Source organism: Portunus trituberculatus, chromosome 17, assembly GCF_017591435.1.
Source record: "Portunus trituberculatus isolate SZX2019 chromosome 17, ASM1759143v1, whole genome shotgun sequence".
Lineage (NCBI taxonomy): Eukaryota > Metazoa > Arthropoda > Malacostraca > Decapoda > Portunidae > Portunus > Portunus trituberculatus.
Window position 1 is genome coordinate 4310001 of NC_059271.1, and position 18073 is coordinate 4328073.

An 18073-nucleotide genomic window follows, 5' to 3' on the forward strand; every position below is an offset into this window, starting at 1 on the left:
CAGGAAATAGGGATAGATAGGAAGAGTAAGGGCAGGAGAGAGTATAAGAGAAGCTATAATTATGTAAGTATGGGCGTGGTGGTGCGTGAAGTAGCAGGATTGGTTCGAAGTGTGACATTAACTACGCTTTTAATGGTGTGCGTGTAACGGTCTGTCGGAGTAGAGGTGATTCAGTCTTATTATCACAACTAAAATTAACTATTCAAATTGTACGCGGTTAGTTCTGAAGAAGCGTGTCGGTGGCAGGTCGGTCACTAGCACCACAGGTCAGGACGCAGGAAAGACGTCAACGTATCACCACAAAAGCCTACAGACACGATCCTGTTTTGACATTTTTTTCCGTAGGTCAGACGATGCAAACCCTTTAAAAAGATCATTTGACTCTTGATCCCGAAGTATATCTTACCTGGGTGTTCTCAAGCTTAGTGATGTTTGTGTGACCTTACCTTGCTGAAGCCACTTTGGTCTTTGGTGAATGAGCGTAAGAGGGGCGGTGTGGAGTGTAGTGACCAAAGACCCTGGAGAGATATCATTCTAGTTTCTAGCTTCTTTGGTAGTGACGAGGGAAGTGAGTGACGGCGGGTGGGTGTGACGGTAGGAGTTAGTGATATTTTAGATTTTTGTTGTGTTGTATGTATTCTTGTGAAAGTAGTATTATTTAGAACCTGCGGAACGCGGCCTTTATATGTTTTCCAGCCCTCCAGTTGCACACGAGTGTTGGACATCTTCCCCCATAGCCCTTTTCCTCCTAGACAATGCCACAACGGACATATGTAATTCCCTGGAGTCGGTCCCACCCCTGGACGATTACCTCCTTTGACAATTTCTCCTATTGAATAATTTCTCAAGGATATCCCAGCCTCATTCTATGCAAAGGTTTTGTTTAATTTGTGAATGCATGCTTATATGTGTGTAAGGGAAGACAGATATATACAGTACAAATTGTTTACTCATTAAAACAATGATAAAATCATAAGTAATAGGGAGGAAGTATATATCACTTTCATTATAGACAACAGATTATCTACAGTACTAATTTCCTTTTATTTAAATGATAAAAGCTAATGAAATCATAAGTAATAAGGAGGAAGTATTCATTATATTTATAAGGGTGGCGACAGTGAGATGCAAAACAAAACACTCTATTCTGAGTCATGAAACTCTAATAAACTAGTTTTAGTTTTGAACAGCAGCTCAACTGAGACAGTGGTTCTTAACATGGGTTTGGTAAGATAGTCTCAGGAGTTTGGCAGAAGGAAAGAGAAGAACAGGGATGAGGGAAGAGGAGAATACATATGTATGTGGGGGTACATGTCCTGGGGAGAATGTGTCCAGGGGGAATCTGGTCAGCACACACACACACACACACACACATTATATGTTTTGGGAAAACATATAACATGCTTCAAAATATTGGCCTTGCGTTCCACTACCTAGATGAAGGAATGATGAAGAAGATATTATGTACCTTAATAAGACCCCAGTTAGAATATGCAGCTTGTGTCTGGTCACCGCATGTGAAGAAAAATGTGAAGAAGGTAGAAAGGGTACAGAGGCTGGCAACAAGGATGGTACCAAGACTCAGGGAGTTAGACTATGAGGAAAGACTGAGGAAGCTGTGGCTGACCACATTAGAAGAGAGAAGAACAAGAGGAGACATGATAACTATGTATAAATTGGTGAACAAGATTGACATACTGGACAGAGAGTTGATAAAGGTGACCATAAGTAATCATCTCCGAGGACATGGAAAAAAGCTAATAAAAGACATCTGTCTAAATGACGTGAGAAAATACAGTTTCCCGCATCGTAGCATTGATAAGTGGAATAAACTGAGCAGTGATGTAGTTGACGCGGTGTGTGTCAATCAGATGAAAGAGAGATATGACAGGAATGGACAAGGAGACAGGACACAGAGAGCTTAGCTCGGGCCCTGTAATACACAAATAGGTAAATACACACACACACACAGTTACTCCTGCATTGCTGGCTTTGTTAATTTTTCCAGAGGCATTTCTCCTTTTATCATGGAGGAATAAGTGTTGATGTTTGTGTAATGTTTACTATACTTTGGGTATCTATTTCTCTACTCATAATCTGAAACCCTCTTGTCATTCTGCCCTACATCATATGTTGATATTTGTATTACAGTCTTGGTTTTACAATGCCTGTCTATTCCTGATTTTGTGACATCTTTTGCTTTGTTGCAGTTGTTACTGTTTTATTGGTCAATCTCACTATTCAAAAGTAAGTAAAATAATAAATAGATGCCTTTCAACACATTCCATTAATCTGTATGATAGAAATTTTTTTTTTAACAATTTGTCCCTCTGCAGATCCGAGGGTTGATGGATGGCTCTTCATGGACTCACCGTGGCCCACATTCTTCCTGTGCATCAGCTACGTGTTGCTGGTGAAGGTGATCGGGCCACGTTGCATGAAGGATCGCCCTCCCTTTGATCTGAGACGTCTCCTTGTTTTCTACAATGCAGCTCAAGTCGTCTTTTCCACCTGGTTATTCTACGAGGTAAGAACTCATGTATTGTGCAGTTTTATTTAATTATTTATGTATTGATGGGTGGAATGAGAAACTCTTTCCAGAAAGTTATTAATATATCGCTTCTTTTTGCATTTGTTTCATATTTTTTTTTTTTTTTTTTTTTTTTTTTTTTTTTTACATTACAAGGGCACTGGCCAAGGGAAAACAGTGTTGGAAAAAAAAAATCCCGCTGGTTGCCAGGCCCTGTTTAGAGGAAAGTAGGAGAAAGAAAAAACAAAAAAATCTAAAAGGAGGGTCCAGTTAACGTAAGAGGTGTCTTGACACTCCTCTTTTGAAAGAGTTTAAGTCATAGGCAGGTGGAAATACAGACACAGGTAGAGAGTTCCAGAGTTTACCAGTGTAGGGAATGAAGGAGTGAAGATACTGGTTAACTCTTGCATTAGGAAGATGGACAGAATAGGGATGAGAAGAAGTAGAGAGTCTTGTGCAGCGAGGCCGCAGGAGGGGAAGGCATGCAGTTAGCAAGTTCAGAAGAGCAGACAGCATGAAAACAGCGGTAGAAGACAGATAAAGATGCAACATTGCGGCGGTGACTTAAAGAATCAAGACAGTCAGTTAGAGGAGAAGAGTTGATAAGACGAAAAGCTTTAGATTCCACCTTGTTTAGTAAAGCTGTGTGTGGATCCCCAGACATGAGAGCCATACTCCATACACGGGCGGATAAGGCCCTTGTACAGAGCAAGCAGCTGGGAGGGAGAGAAAATGGACGAAGACGCCACAGGACACCTAACTTCTTGGAAGCTGATTTAGCAAGAGTAGAGATGTGAAATTTCCAGTTTAGATTTTTAGTGAAGGATAGACCGAGTGTGTTTAATGTAGAGGAGAGGGAAGTTGAGTGTTATTGAAGAAGAGAGGATAGTTGTCTGGAAGGTTATGTCGAGTAGATAGTTGTAGAAATTGAGTTTTTGAGGCATTGAACAAAACCAGGTTTTCTCTGCCCCAATCAGAAACAAGTGAAAGATCAGAAGTTAGGCGTCCTATAGCATCTCGCCTTGAGTCATTTAATTGTTGTTGGGTTGGGCGTCTGTTGAACGCTGTTGAATAATGCAAGGTGGTATCATCAGCATAGGAGTGGATAGGGCATTGAGTCAGATTTAGGAGATCATTGATGAATAATAGAAAGAGAGTGGGTGATAGGACAGAACCCTGTGGAACACCACTGTTGATAGTTTTAGGGAAGAACAGTGACCGTCTACTACAGCAGCAATAGAACGATCGGAAAGGAAACTGGAGATGAAGGTACAGAGAGAAGGATAGAATCCGTAGGAGGGTAGTTTAGAAATTAAAGATTTGTGCCAGACTCTATCGAAGGCTTTCGATATGTCAAGGCCGACAGCAAAGGTTTCACCGAAGTCCCTAAAAGAGGATGACCAAGATTCAGTTAGGAAAGTAAGAAGATCACCAGTAGATCTGCCTTTACGGAAACCATACTGGCAATCAGAGAGAAGGTTGTGAGCTGATAGATGCCTCATTATCTTCCTATTAAGGATAGACTCAAAGGCTTTAGAAAGGCAGGAAATCAAAGCTATAGGGCGGTAGTTAGAAGGATTGGAGTGGTCACCTTTTTAGGGACAGGTTGAATGTGAGCAAACTTCCAGCAAGAAGGATAAATAGAAGTAGAGAGACACAGATGAAAGAGTTTGACCAGGCAGTGAGCGAGTTCGGAAGCACAGTTTTTGAGAACAACAGGAGGGACTCCATCCGGACCGTAAGCCTTCCGAGAATCAAGGCCAGAGAGGGCCAGGAAAACGTCTTTATAAAGAATTTTAATTTTAGGGGTGAAGTAGTCAGAGGGTGGAGGAGTAGGAGGAATATGCCCAGAATCATCCAAAGTTGAGTTGGTAGCAAGGTATGCACATATAGTTGTTTATAGTTTATGATTTTCCAAGACCATTTAATTCACACACACACACACACACACACACACACACACACACACACACACACACACACACACACACACACACACACACACACACACACACACACACACACACACACACACTCAGGCACACTGTAATACACACACATACACACACACACACACAGGACACAGAGAGCTTAACTCACACACAAATACACACACACACACACACACACACACACACACACACACACACACACACATTTTTTGTCTGTATCTTATAATAGGAATTCACTAGATATATGTTTACATATGTAATTACATATGAAGAATTTTATGATTTGTTTTTTATAACAAGACAGCAATTGTTCATATTGTTTTTGACCTTTAGAAATGGTTTCAATTTGATGTTATTGTGATAAGAAATTCACTTGTCTCTGTGGTGACAAAGACCACTTGGGCCCCTCAGTGAGCAGAGTGCTGGACATAGCTGGCAACATACTCTTTATTTTGTATTTGATTATGAAACCAATTCTAAGAGCTTCCTTTTACATTAGAAAATAAACTGTTTTATATAATAAGTATATGAGAATACCATGTATCTTGATTACACTATCCATGCAGGAGAGCAGGGCATGAGTTGCAGAGAAGAGCCCCAAGATCACTGTCCCTCACTGTCATAGCCTGTAATTTTTCTATATATTTATATATATATCTATATATTTTTTTATTCATGTATATTTTTTCCAAGGTAAGTATTTGGAGATGTACGTTGAAGTAAGTTTTTTTTTGAGTGACAATACATTTCCTACATTCTCCCTTTTTGTATCTTATTTTCCAGGAACTTCAGCAAATTCTATCTTTTTTTACTTGTTTAAATATTTCCAATCAGAAGTTATCTATATATTACATATTTTCCTTGTGCCATTTCATCAAATACATGACTTTAAGAGGCCACATGATTACTACATTATTTGGAAAATATTTAAGCAGAAAGGAGAGTTCCTTTAGTATGTATATGGTTGAGACCTAGCACTTTCAGAATCTGCAGTAGTCATTTCTCCCTTTGCTAAGTGTGCAAGGAACAATCTGTTTTCAGAATGTAGCCTGGTTTGTACTCCAAGGCTGTCAATGCCTTCTGTGTTTAATACCTGCATATATATATATATATATATATATATATATATATATATATATATATATATATATATATATATATATATATATATATATATATATATATATATATATATATAAATGCACACACACACACAAATATTTGTCTGCCCTTGCATGATATTAGCCTTTATCAATTTGCTTTATACTACTTGGTAGTTCATATTCTGCTGTAATACAACTCATATGTTTGATAATACTAACAGCACTAAGGTATTTTGGGAATACTGATGTCTGGTATTGTGTTTTCCATGAAACCAGGTATTTATCCTATCCATGTCATCCATAATTAGTTATAGATTTTATTGTTCTTTTTTAGGAAGATACTTAGGAACTATGGTGTGGTAGTATGTATGTAAGCTATTTGGAAAAATATTTTAGATTCTAACTATGCAGTGTCTGTTGATATCACTTTTAGTGTTTGCTATTAAAAGAAAAAAGGGAGGGAGGAAGAGAGAAAGAAATGAGACATTGGTGTGTAATGTGCAGGTTTCAAGAAACAAGGCTTGCACTGCTGCTGAGAATATGCAGTGCCTTAAAAGAGAGAAACTCAGTTTCATTGAGTTTGATTCCCAATTTTGCAAAAGATTGATGGACCAAATTTTTCAGTATTCATAACTTTGCTATGCTTTACTAATGATTATTTTTTGTTGAAGATACCTGATGCTGTTAAAAGGAATGAATGGAAATGTTTGAGAATCAGTGGTTTTATGTATTTCAAGCATCGAATGTGTTCATGTATTTCACTGTGTAATGCTGTTACTACTGGATTTTTCTAATTCTTTCCTGCATGCAACATTTGTTTGCGGCTGGTTGCAGATTGGAATGAGTGGGTGGTTCACACATTATTCATTACGCTGTCAACCTGTTGATTATTCCGACAATCCTTCAGCTATTCGTGTAAGTGGTTTGCATATCTTGTCCTGTGTCTGACTAGCATACATATTCAAGGACAACAGCTTAGGTGCCTGAGGCTTAATGGGTGAGTACCTCTAGTAGATGATAGAAAGGGTTTTCTGAAAAGTCAAGCCAGTACAGCAGTGAGGTGACAGGTAAATAATAATTAATAAATGCATGTGTATATTTACTTATGAATCAAGATTTTGAAGGTAACAGTGGATACATGTAGGCCCTGTTTTATATCTTGATTTATAAGTTTTAGATGTAAATAGGTTTGAGCACTTCTGAGAAGTATATGAGCCCTTATTTTATTTTATTTGTATATATATATATTTTTTTTTTTCCATTGCTATTATACAATGGTTGTGAATGAAGTCAGATCCCTTGGGCACAAAGTGTGCATGAAATAGTAGCCACACAATGCCATGGAAGTTTTGCTGAAGTTAGGTAATTTGTGTTCAGGTGGTGCCTGCCAACTCAAGGAGAGTGGACACTTTTCCTGTGATGTCCACACTCTTGGTGCTGTCTTAGTAATGGAAGAGGGTGGATGCATGTTGAACTCTAGTTTTACACTTTGCTTTGTTTTCCTTACCAGTGCAGTAAACCATATCTTTTGCATCCAGCATGGGTCCCAAACCACTCACAGATGCAGAAAAGGGCTGTACGTATTCTAGCCCTAAGGGAAATGTCGGAAATATCCAGGTGATTAGGACATGGCAGGACAACCATAAAAAAGGCTTCTTGCTCACATGCCACTTACCTTGAAGCCAAGAGAAAGACTTCAAAGAGCACATATAACTCATGGTTATTGTCTTGAAGAAAAATCCACATTTGACAGCCAGACAACTGAAGTAGATATACCCAGAGTTCCTCAGGAACTTGTCAGAGAGGATGTAAGTGTAGCAACAAGAAGCCTTTATGATCATCCTACCAGATCCTAATCACTTGCACATTTCAGATTTTATTTTTCTTCTCTTAGGGCTAGAATACCAGTATCTTCTGCATTTGTGAGTGGTTTGGGACACATGCTGGATGTAAGGATAAAGTTTGTGAGCTTGTGACTATTAGGTAAAGAAAACAAGGCAACGTGTGAAACTGGAATTCAACATGCATCCATCCTCTTTCATTACCCAGGATGCACCAAGGATGTGGGCATCACATCTACAAGAGTAGCATTCATCTCTATCTCTCCCTGAGTTACCAGGTACCACCAGAAGACAAATTACCCAACTTTAGCAAAACTAACACAGCATTGTGTAACTACTATTTTGCGCACACTGTGCCCAGGGAATCCTACTTCATTTGTGGTGACTGTTCATACTGAAAAGAAGCTGATATCATGAGCCAGTTCATTGTCTGTTCAAATTAAGGATCTTGATCCATGCATGAAAGTACCTACAATGATATATAAAATAGTTACAGAAAATGTAGATAGTGCAGTAAATAAAATTATTTCAACAATATACATGTACATACATGGCTGTGTTGGTTGGATGCATGTCCACTTAGGTAACACTTATTTGAAAGTGCATGTTGATGAAACAAACCAAATTTTGAGCTTGTGATTGATACATTAATCTCCTAGACTTGCTAGTAAATTTGTCATGACTATATTTGAAGATGAACCTCTAAGAATATGTTAAACAGTTCATGCTTCATGAGGGGAAAGAATCAAGAGGCACGGAGCAACACTTATTTAGTTTTAGTTTCTAAAGAATTTGAAGTAATGATTGCATTATGGAAATTGTTCTTGCAATTTCAAATAATTGCTGTTAAAAGAAACAAATCAAGCTAAACATCTTCAGTGTCTTGTGTTGTTCATTTCTTTGGTAAATAATTTCAGTCTTTAGTCTTGAAATGATGCTTGTAAATTTCAGATTTTCTATAAAAGGTAAAGGAAGACTACTTTTTTATAATGTATATGTAGGCAGTGCAAAAAAGCTTCAGTCTACTTATAACAACCAACATCACCAAGCATGTCAGTGTGTACATACACATAAAAACCTCTCACAGAAACTTGTTGGTAAAAAATGATCGCATTCATGTTTATTTTTTTATTACACAATAAATATATGAAGTTTTGAATATTCATATTTGAATTGCATTGCCAATAATAAATTTGGTTGAAATTCCCTTTGGTTTATTTCAATATTGAATGTAGTGCAAATGGCCAACCCACAAGTTGGATATTTTTGTGTCATGCGTAAATTTGAAAGCAAATATATACATTTATGTATATGTTAGCAAAAACAATCATCGTGAGGAATTTGTGATGTTCGTTTTATATGAGCATATGTATATTCAAAAGAAATATATGTATATTCACAAGAAACACAAAATTAAGAAGCATGTTTTATATAATAGAATGGATCTGGTGTAGTTCATACTAAACTTGGAGCAAACTTGCCTAATGCCAAATATGGTCAAAACAGTGTATAATTGTCTGACTGTTATTTTGACTATCTTTCTAGACAAGTCTGTTAATTACATTGGTTGAAGAATGAAAAGGAGTTTTATATTGCTTACGTTAGGTGTAAAAAATATGCATTTACACTTCAATATTATTTTAAAATTAAAAGTAACTGAAAATAACAACCTTTTATTAACAAATATATTTTGTATAGTTAGATTTGAAAACATAAACTAGTCAAGTCTTCAACAAACGGTAAAGCACATTCACGCACATCAGTGCTGTGTTAGTTCAGTGTCACTGAAATTTCTAATGTTTAGGTGATGTCTATTCACACACATCTATCCTGCATGAAGAAAAAAGTTGATACATGGTGTGGAAGAAAAGGAAATGAAAAGGAGAGTTTGCTACTCTAGAGTAGCACGAGTTCTTTGCCGATGAAACAAAATTTTGATGGAACAAAGTTTTTCGTAGTACTATGTTGTTTGAGACTGCTCTCCATATACTGTTGCTGTGACAGATCAAGTAGAACAGGATAATTTCACACTTGTCTGTTGTCTGTGAAACACTGAAGCAAATTGGTGGCAATGATATTTTTTTCCATCGAATTGAGAAAGAACTGACAAGGTTAGTCAAAACACAATACTGCATTGGAAATGTGTGAATGCATCAGGTGAATTCAGATTTTTTTTAACTGACACTGGAGCACTGAACGGACACAAAACTGATACTCACTGATGTGTGTTAATGGGCTTTCGTGCTGCTGTAATCTATTGTCAGCTGAATGCTTCTATGACTATGTAATAATAGTTCACTGCTAATCTGTACTTGAAAGAATTGTTCATGTTCCTGCAAATTATTCAAATAACATGGAAACTTTTCAATATTTTTGTGGTTTTGGTAGTTTTCATTTGTTTTCAAAATTTTTTTTATTTGTTGCATGTTTTGCATTATTTTCTTATCTTCTTTTATATGAAGAACTCACAGCTGTTTTTTGTATACTTTTACCTTTTCATAATTTTGTGTGGAAAGGCAATACATAGAACAGCGATAGTTCCTCTTATATTCTGCTTTCTCTGGGTGTCTGAAGTAATTATTATGGCCATGGGAACAGGTGATTTACATAACATTGAAGCTTAACACCAAATATTGCATTTCCATGTTTGTGTCCTGGCTACTCATTGTTTAGCTAATTATTATTTTCTAAGCTAATTGGGAATCCTTTATTTTACTAACGATATTTGGTTGCTTATTCAGATGGTACATTGGTGCAACAGATGTTCGTGCTTTACTATCATGCTTTTATTTTTTGTATCATTTTTATTTGCAGGACTTTCCATCCATACAGTCAGCAAAACAGTCTTTGCCTGATATCTGTTCTTTGTAATTGATTAAAGATTCACAACTTATTACATGATATTTGTTTGATATGAAGGCATGCTATGATTGCTCACTGTATCTACTTAACATACATTGAGTTTGATCACAGCCTGTTGGGTTAAGGAACTCTTTTGCTGAATGTACATATTCTTTGTGTGAACCAGGAGTTTTGATTTCATCCCCAAATATAATACATGTATATACAATGCAAACATCAGCAAGGGGATGAGTCTACATAATGAATACGCTATAATCGCAGTCACAGGGATTGAATGTTACATAATCTTATGCTGGTAACCTGTTTGTCAACTCTGTGTAATGAACCGTGCATTTAGTAAGCTTTAGAAATGTTGATCACTTTATGATATATGGTAAATACCACTAAAAATAGTCAGTTTAGAGTTTCAAATAAATGATAAGTGAAGATTGCATAATATATATATATATATATATATATATATATATATATATATATATATATATATATATATATATATATATATATATATATATATAATATGCATTCCCTAAAGCATACTGCATATGTATGCAGAGGTTTTAGTACAGCATTGGTGGGTAGGTTGCCAAAATGCAATGATGCAAACCTTATGACTGCGACGATAGTTAGGAGTTGACTGTTTATTAATATAAATTTTCTTTTCTTATGCCAGGTTTATACATCTGACAAAATGACAAAGCTCTGACTCAATACTTTGTTATTTATATATATATATATATATATATATATATATATATATATATATATATATATATATATATATATTCATGTTGAGCATGTGCACGTGCAATGTTCCATAGAAAATTGAAAGAAGAAAAATAAAGAAATGGATAAAAAATAAGATACTGCCTTCATCCACCATGGTTCTCAGACTTAAAAAGCCTTAACATTCACTTGGCTACAGGGAAGGAAACAGAGTCTTAGTGGTTGCTTCATGTTATTTGGTTACAGTTCGGTATGGGTGGCTGGTTCCGTGGATACTCCTACCGTTGCCAGCCAGTCGACTACTCACAAAACCCAGTGGCCATCAGGGTAAGGCTTAGGTCTGCTTGGTTAATCTCTGACTTCCACGTGTAAGCATCTTGATTTCGATCAAATATTTTTTGTAAACAAGTTAAAAGTATTAGAGAGCAAATATAATTTTTCAGCAATATTGAAGAACTTGGCATGTGAGCATGGCTGCTCCCGAGGGCCACTTGAGTAGGAAGAAAAATGTAGCAATGAACAAAAGTGCATCAGAGAACTTGAGATACTGTTTACCAAAATGCAAGCAGAATCACTACAAAAACACGTGTTCTTGTGCTAGTTGATGAGGTAGTAGTATCTTTGCACCACAGTTACAAGTTACAGTTCGTATTGTTGTATGATCATGAAGTGTAGATATTAGGAGTTAAAATCACAAAAGTAATTTTGTCGCAAGAAAGCAGTGTATATTAATAACACTAAATGCATTGTATAACCTAATATATATATATATATATATATATATATATATATATATATATATATATATATATATATATATATATATATATATATATATATATATATATATATATATATATATATATATATATATATATATATATATATATATATATATATATATATATATATATATATATATATATATATATATATATATATATATATATATATATATATATATATATATATATATATATATATATATATATATATATATATATATAACTATATATATATATATATATATTACTCTATATATATATATATATATATATCTTATAGATAATCCTACAAGGCTTCTCCCTGAAGAAGCCTTGTATCTATAAATATTAGAGTAATAAAATACTTTTGTGATTCCTGAGTTTCCCTACACCACCAACTCACCAACCTGTTCCACTTCATGGCATATATATATATATATATATATATATATATATATATATATATATATATATATATATATATATATATATATATATATATATATATTATTTAGTGAATAAAATGTATGCACTGTATGTAGCAATAACACTTTTCTTAAGAATGCTCATGCTTTTTGTAGTAAGGAGTTTTGAAGGTTTGGGATCAGTATGATTGTACTACTGCAGCTTCCAGCAAAAATCAAATAAAATTTTCTTGAACTTGATTATGAGTAAACATGAGACAAAAAAAAAAAAAAAAAAAAAAACTTGCTGTAAATTAAGAATTGTTGTGCACTTCATAGTTATATTAAGGTAATTTTTGGCTGTTCTTTGATCCATATGAATGATCAACACAGTTGTTGAAAGTATTAGATTTTTAAGTATATCGTTTTTGAGTAAGTAATCCTGCATCTAATAAGTGATCACGCTTGTGATTATACAATGCAATGAGATGGGCACTTTAAAAAATACATCCATGCTTGCCCATTGAGTCCAAACACAAAAGCAGCACCAAAGTCAGGCAGTCGGTCACATTGGACTGGAGGAACATCAGCTGATCAGATCTCGTTCTTTGTCTATGTTTACATCTTGCCTTTCTTTAAGTAGTGATGTGTGTATTTATTTCCTCATGACTTAACTAATAAACCATATTACTGTTCACTGTCATTAAATCAGTATGTATCTGGTCATTTGCATAATTTATTTTGTGGCAATCATCAGTTAAATGTGAGTTAGCACGGTCATGAAATGAGAAAGAAACATGTATACTTGGAAATGGAGTGCTGTTGATGTGCCTTCAGACCTTCCCCTGCTGTCCACATTTATGTAGGTTTTTCTACTCATGAATAATTAAATGGCAATTGCTGATACCCCATAGTTATTCTCTCTATATATAGAGTTGATAACTTACCTTTTATAAGACCCCTTGCTAATAATAAGCTTTATGAATATACATTTTTCCTATACTGTTCCATGCCAGTGCATGTGATTTAATATCCAGGACAATGGAAAAGTCTTGAATTTTTTTTTATTTGCATGGTGGGCATTATATATACAAAGTATTGGTGATGCCTTACAAATTGCATTGGTATATCACATGGGCAACCAGCATTGTTATTCTCTCTCTTTATTGCTATTTCCTCAAATAACTAACTCTGTTGGGAATGTGTTGTTCAATAAACCAGATTCATATACCTACATACGTCCTGAGCTGTTTGACTGCAGAAGAGTACATACATTCAAACAAGCTTACTTACTAAAATATTTTTTAATAGGATAGCATGTGGTTCCATTTTGAAAGACAGTGGTTTATTTATTATTGCCATAAACTTCAACCTTTGGACAGCTACATTCATCTAAGTTTTTTTTTTATTTTTAATTATTTTTTTTTTTATGTATATTGGTAACTTTCTTAGAAGTCTGGATACTTGTGTGGTGGCTTAGGAAGGAATGAAAACTTGTTTATGTATTGTCACTGGTTATTATAGTTCTTTTTATCATTATATATATATATATATATATATATATATGTGTATATATATATATATATATATATATATATATATATATATATATATATATATATATATATATATATATATATATATATATATATATATATATATATATATATATATATATGTATATATATATATATATATATATATATATATATATATATATATATATTTTATGTAGGAGAGATGCCAGCCAAGGGCAACAAAATAAAAAAAGGCCCACTTGAGTGCTGGTTCCCTAAAAAAAAAAAAAAGTTTGCCAAAATTAAAGAATAAAAGTCTTGATATCAAACCTCTCTTAAAAGAAGTCAAGTTGTAGGAAGATGGAAATACAGAAGCAGGGATGAGTTCCATAATTTACCAGAGAATGTTATGAATGATTGAGAGTACTGGTTAACTCTTGTGATACAGAGTTGGACAGAATAAGGATGAGAGGAAGAAGAAAGCCTTGTGTAGTGAGGCTGCAGGAGGAGGGGAGGCATGCAGTTAGCAAGATCAGTAATAATACCACATAGTCTAGTTTTGGTACTATGGAGAAACAAAAATATAAGTGTAATGTCTCAGTAAACATTTATTAGAATAATATCTGGTGCAATCTGAAAAGTTGAATAATATTGAATTACAGATAATATGAAACTGAAAATATTATATATTGTTAGAAGGAAAAGGGATTTGAAACATGTGCATTTATGATGTGCAATGCCAAAGGAAGCTAATGGCAAAGCATATATATAGAGAACAAGGTGACAAGAAAAAAGTTTGCTAAGGTTGATTAAATAAAACTCCCCACAGTTTCAGCATAATGTTAGAATATGAATGAAAACTGAGGAATGCATTTTGTGATTAGCTTATGGTGCCTTTCCAGCAAAGTAAAAGAATTAACACAAATGGTATACAAAGGATAAAAATTTTACAGGATTGAGGCCAAGTTTCACTTTTCTTATGATAACACTTACAACATGCTGAAAGAGGAGTGGATTGCCTTTGATGCTGTCCCATGGGAGGAGGAGGAGAGGAAAAAAAACCAATAATAATTATAATAATAATGATGATAATAATAACAATAATAATAATAATAATGATAATGAAAGTTAAAGCACCAAAAGCTAGATCAAAGATACTTTGGTTGATCTATATAAACTACCTTTATTATTATTTGATTTATTTTCTATTACTTGAACTACATTTTTTTGGTTGCAGCACTGGCAATCAGTACCACTGTTCCGATATGTATTCTTGTAGTCACATCTTTTGTAAATAATTGCCATATTATTTTACCAAAGATGCAATTGATTAAGTTGAGTACTTAAATAGTGTGGGTTGATTGTATCTTAATACATAGTACGTAGTTGAAGATCTGTGCCACTAGTAGGGTTTGAAAGTGGAATCCTTGTTCACTATTTTTGTATGCTGGTTGCTTTGTTGCCATCTCTCCCAAACATGGGATGGATGAAGGCTCTAGAAAGCAAGGAACTTGGCAGACAGGTTGCCTATCAGTGTATTGCTTATGAGGTGCTATCAGGTGACATGTGCCATGTGAACATGAGAACTGCCCTCCAGCTGGCTGTGTGAACATACCTGTTCAGGGTTTTTGAAATTTCAAAATAGAACTCATCAGAGGCCTCTCATTTTGGACTTGAAGTAATTTATAGTTGTCTTGGCTGATGGTGGATCGACACTACATAAGTTGCTAATGTTTACAATTTTTTCTTTTGGTGGCAGTGAATTGACAGGAGAAAGATGATGTATTTGGTTAATGACAATGCTGTCAGTGGTTGATGGTGGATTGACCTGGTTATGGTGTTAAATCATCCTTATTGACTACCTTAAACATTTTGGGCTTGTGATTGAAATCATGCTAACTCTTTACATCAACTGTTAATCATTTTAGGAAAGATTGATGACTACAAATTATGTTCTTGTGTGTCTTCAGGCTCCCTCATGAATGAACAGTTGTATAGAAATTACAACTAGTTTTGTTGTGCAATTTTGTATATAATTAGAAGATTGTGTTATGGTGCATTATTTCATGCATTATATGACCATGCACTCTTCAAGTGAATGTTATGAATTCCCCAATAATTTAGTTCCTGTTATCTTATAAAAAAAAAAAAAAATGAAATTATAATTATGTATTCGGTAATTAATCTCTAATGATACTGGGATTTTAGAATTAGGCAGATTCTATATTTCTATTTCTATTGTACTTTGTGGCAGCTAGTTGTGACATTTGGGAAAAAGAGCTGTGCTTGTGTTGCCTCAATTGTGTGTCTTTCAGTATCAATTCCAACTTTAAATTCATGTATTGGTCACATTTTTATCCAGTCCATTCTGTGATGTGTAGCAGATATGTATGTACTAGTACTTTTGGTTATTTGTATAAACCAAGTTTTACAATTGTGATTTTGTCATCAAAATTTCTTGAATTTTCATAATAATGAAAGGGGAACGGAATGGATAAGGGGAGTAAAATATTTTGGATGACTAATTTAAGTGAACTTCAGCAGTGTAGCTACTTAATGTTTATAAAGTTTATCTTGATAGTTAATGTGAAACTAGTCTTAATTTGAACATAATTTTGAGTACCATTGATTACGATTCTTTTCCTCCTCCCAGTACTTACCAAACATTTCTCAATGTCAAAAAAAAAAAAAGTTTGGATGTGTATCACAGTGCAGCTTCAACTCAAGCACTGAGAAAACTGGCAGGTGAGCCATCACTTGGGGACTCTGCTGACACTTAGTGTGTACTTGTTCTGTCCTAGACATGTACAGTTTCTTAGCCTTTCCACAATTACATATTTTATGTATGGGTGGTATGGACATGAGTATGTAGCTCAGCCTGTCAACACTGGCTGTTGTTTATTTATAAACAGTAAGAACTAAGAAATGTTTGAAAAATACAGAAAAGGACAGTTTTGGCCTTTCTTTTTCTAATGGAAAAGTGAAATTTCGTAATGAAAAGAAAACCTTCAAGGACTGGAATTAGCTTATAATCCACAAATTAAATAGCCCTGTGTCATTAACTGCTGTTAAAAAAAATTTGTGTCTAGCTCAAACTAGGTGGGTTGCAGCCCCCCAGCCCCCATGGCTCGTATGCATTAGAACATAACGGCCCGGTAGCTCAGTGGTTAGAGCGCTGGCTTCACAAGCCAGATGACCAAGGTTCAATTCCCCGGCCGGGTGGAGATATTTGGGTGTGTCTCCTTTGACGTGTAGCCCCTGTTCACCTAGCATTGAGTAGGTACGGGATGTAAATCGAGGAGTTGTGACCTTGTTGTCCCGGTGTGTGGTGTGTGCCTGGTCTCAGGCCTATCCGAAGATCGGAAACAATGAGCTCTGAGCTCGTTCCGTAGGGTAACGTCTGGCTGTCTCATCAGAGACTGCAGCAGATCAAACAGTGAATAACGTATGAATAGTTTTCATTTTGCTAGTAATTTAGTCAGGATAAAGTCTGAAGCTTTACTAAGATGGCATGAAAGTCTGAGCTCTCAATATGCCTCATACTCTTAACATTTACTTCAGCAATATATGTTGCCAATTGAAATAAAGCAATCACATATTAGACAGGTGACAATTACGGTAATGCATTTAAGGTGAGCACTAATTATGTAGTTAATCATTGTCTCACCTTATTGTTTTCAATAATTTAAGACTGTTAATTTCTATAAAAATGGTTCATCTCCATTCTTTTACACCTTATTTGTCACTTGGCTCTACTTATTGTACTGTGTTAATCTTTCACTCATGAACCAGTTGCAGTGAGTAGAGCTCTAGGTGGCAAGGCCAATTAGAATGAACTCATTTGAGTCTTGTGAGGGACAGGAGCTCAGTAAAGTTTTTCTCTTAGTCCTGCACTATGTCCATATTGTGAAATGAAGGAAAAGAAGTGCCTTTAGTTATGTTCTTCTGGCACATTCATTGCCTCTTAATTGTGAACTGGACTTTGATGACATGTCAGTCCTCAGTAAGGCAGTTAGTGACCCTGTTGGATGTAGGATCACAACTTCATAGGATGGTTCCAGGGAGATATATAGCCCACCAGTTGAGTTATATATATTGTTTGGAAATTTTGCCCATAAAGGAGTCTTTTCTTGATATTTTTCTTATAAAGTTCTTAGGTTTTTATTTTCTTTGGTCATTTCGTGTAATGAAAGCTTGTAATTTTTTAACTGAAATTCCTTGAAATACAAACTTCTTACTCCTTTATCATTAACTATTGAATAAGGAAAGGATGTGGAAAATAATGCAAATGTTTATGAGACAACCTTCAGGAGTAAATATTAAACCATGAATAAATTTGTGAGAAAGTAAGTTATCATAATCATGTGACTGCTG

The 18073-nt window shown here is 34.8% G+C and overlaps 1 protein-coding gene across 6 annotated transcripts in view; it reads left to right on the forward strand.

Moving 5' to 3' along the window:
* Window positions 1–18073, forward strand: part of LOC123505129 (elongation of very long chain fatty acids protein-like) — a 155880-nt gene that overhangs the window by 125556 nt on the left and 12251 nt on the right. For 3 of the 6 annotated variants that reach the window (XM_045256213.1, XM_045256212.1, XM_045256214.1), the window contains 3 exons: window positions 2337–2527; window positions 6420–6500; window positions 11261–11341. In XM_045256213.1, the coding sequence (XP_045112148.1) occupies window positions 2337–2527; window positions 6420–6500; window positions 11261–11341 (353 nt within the window). The remainder of the gene's footprint in view (window positions 1–2336; window positions 2528–6419; window positions 6501–11260; window positions 11342–18073) is intronic. The other 3 variants (XM_045256215.1, XM_045256216.1, XM_045256218.1) reach the window with 3 other exon arrangements.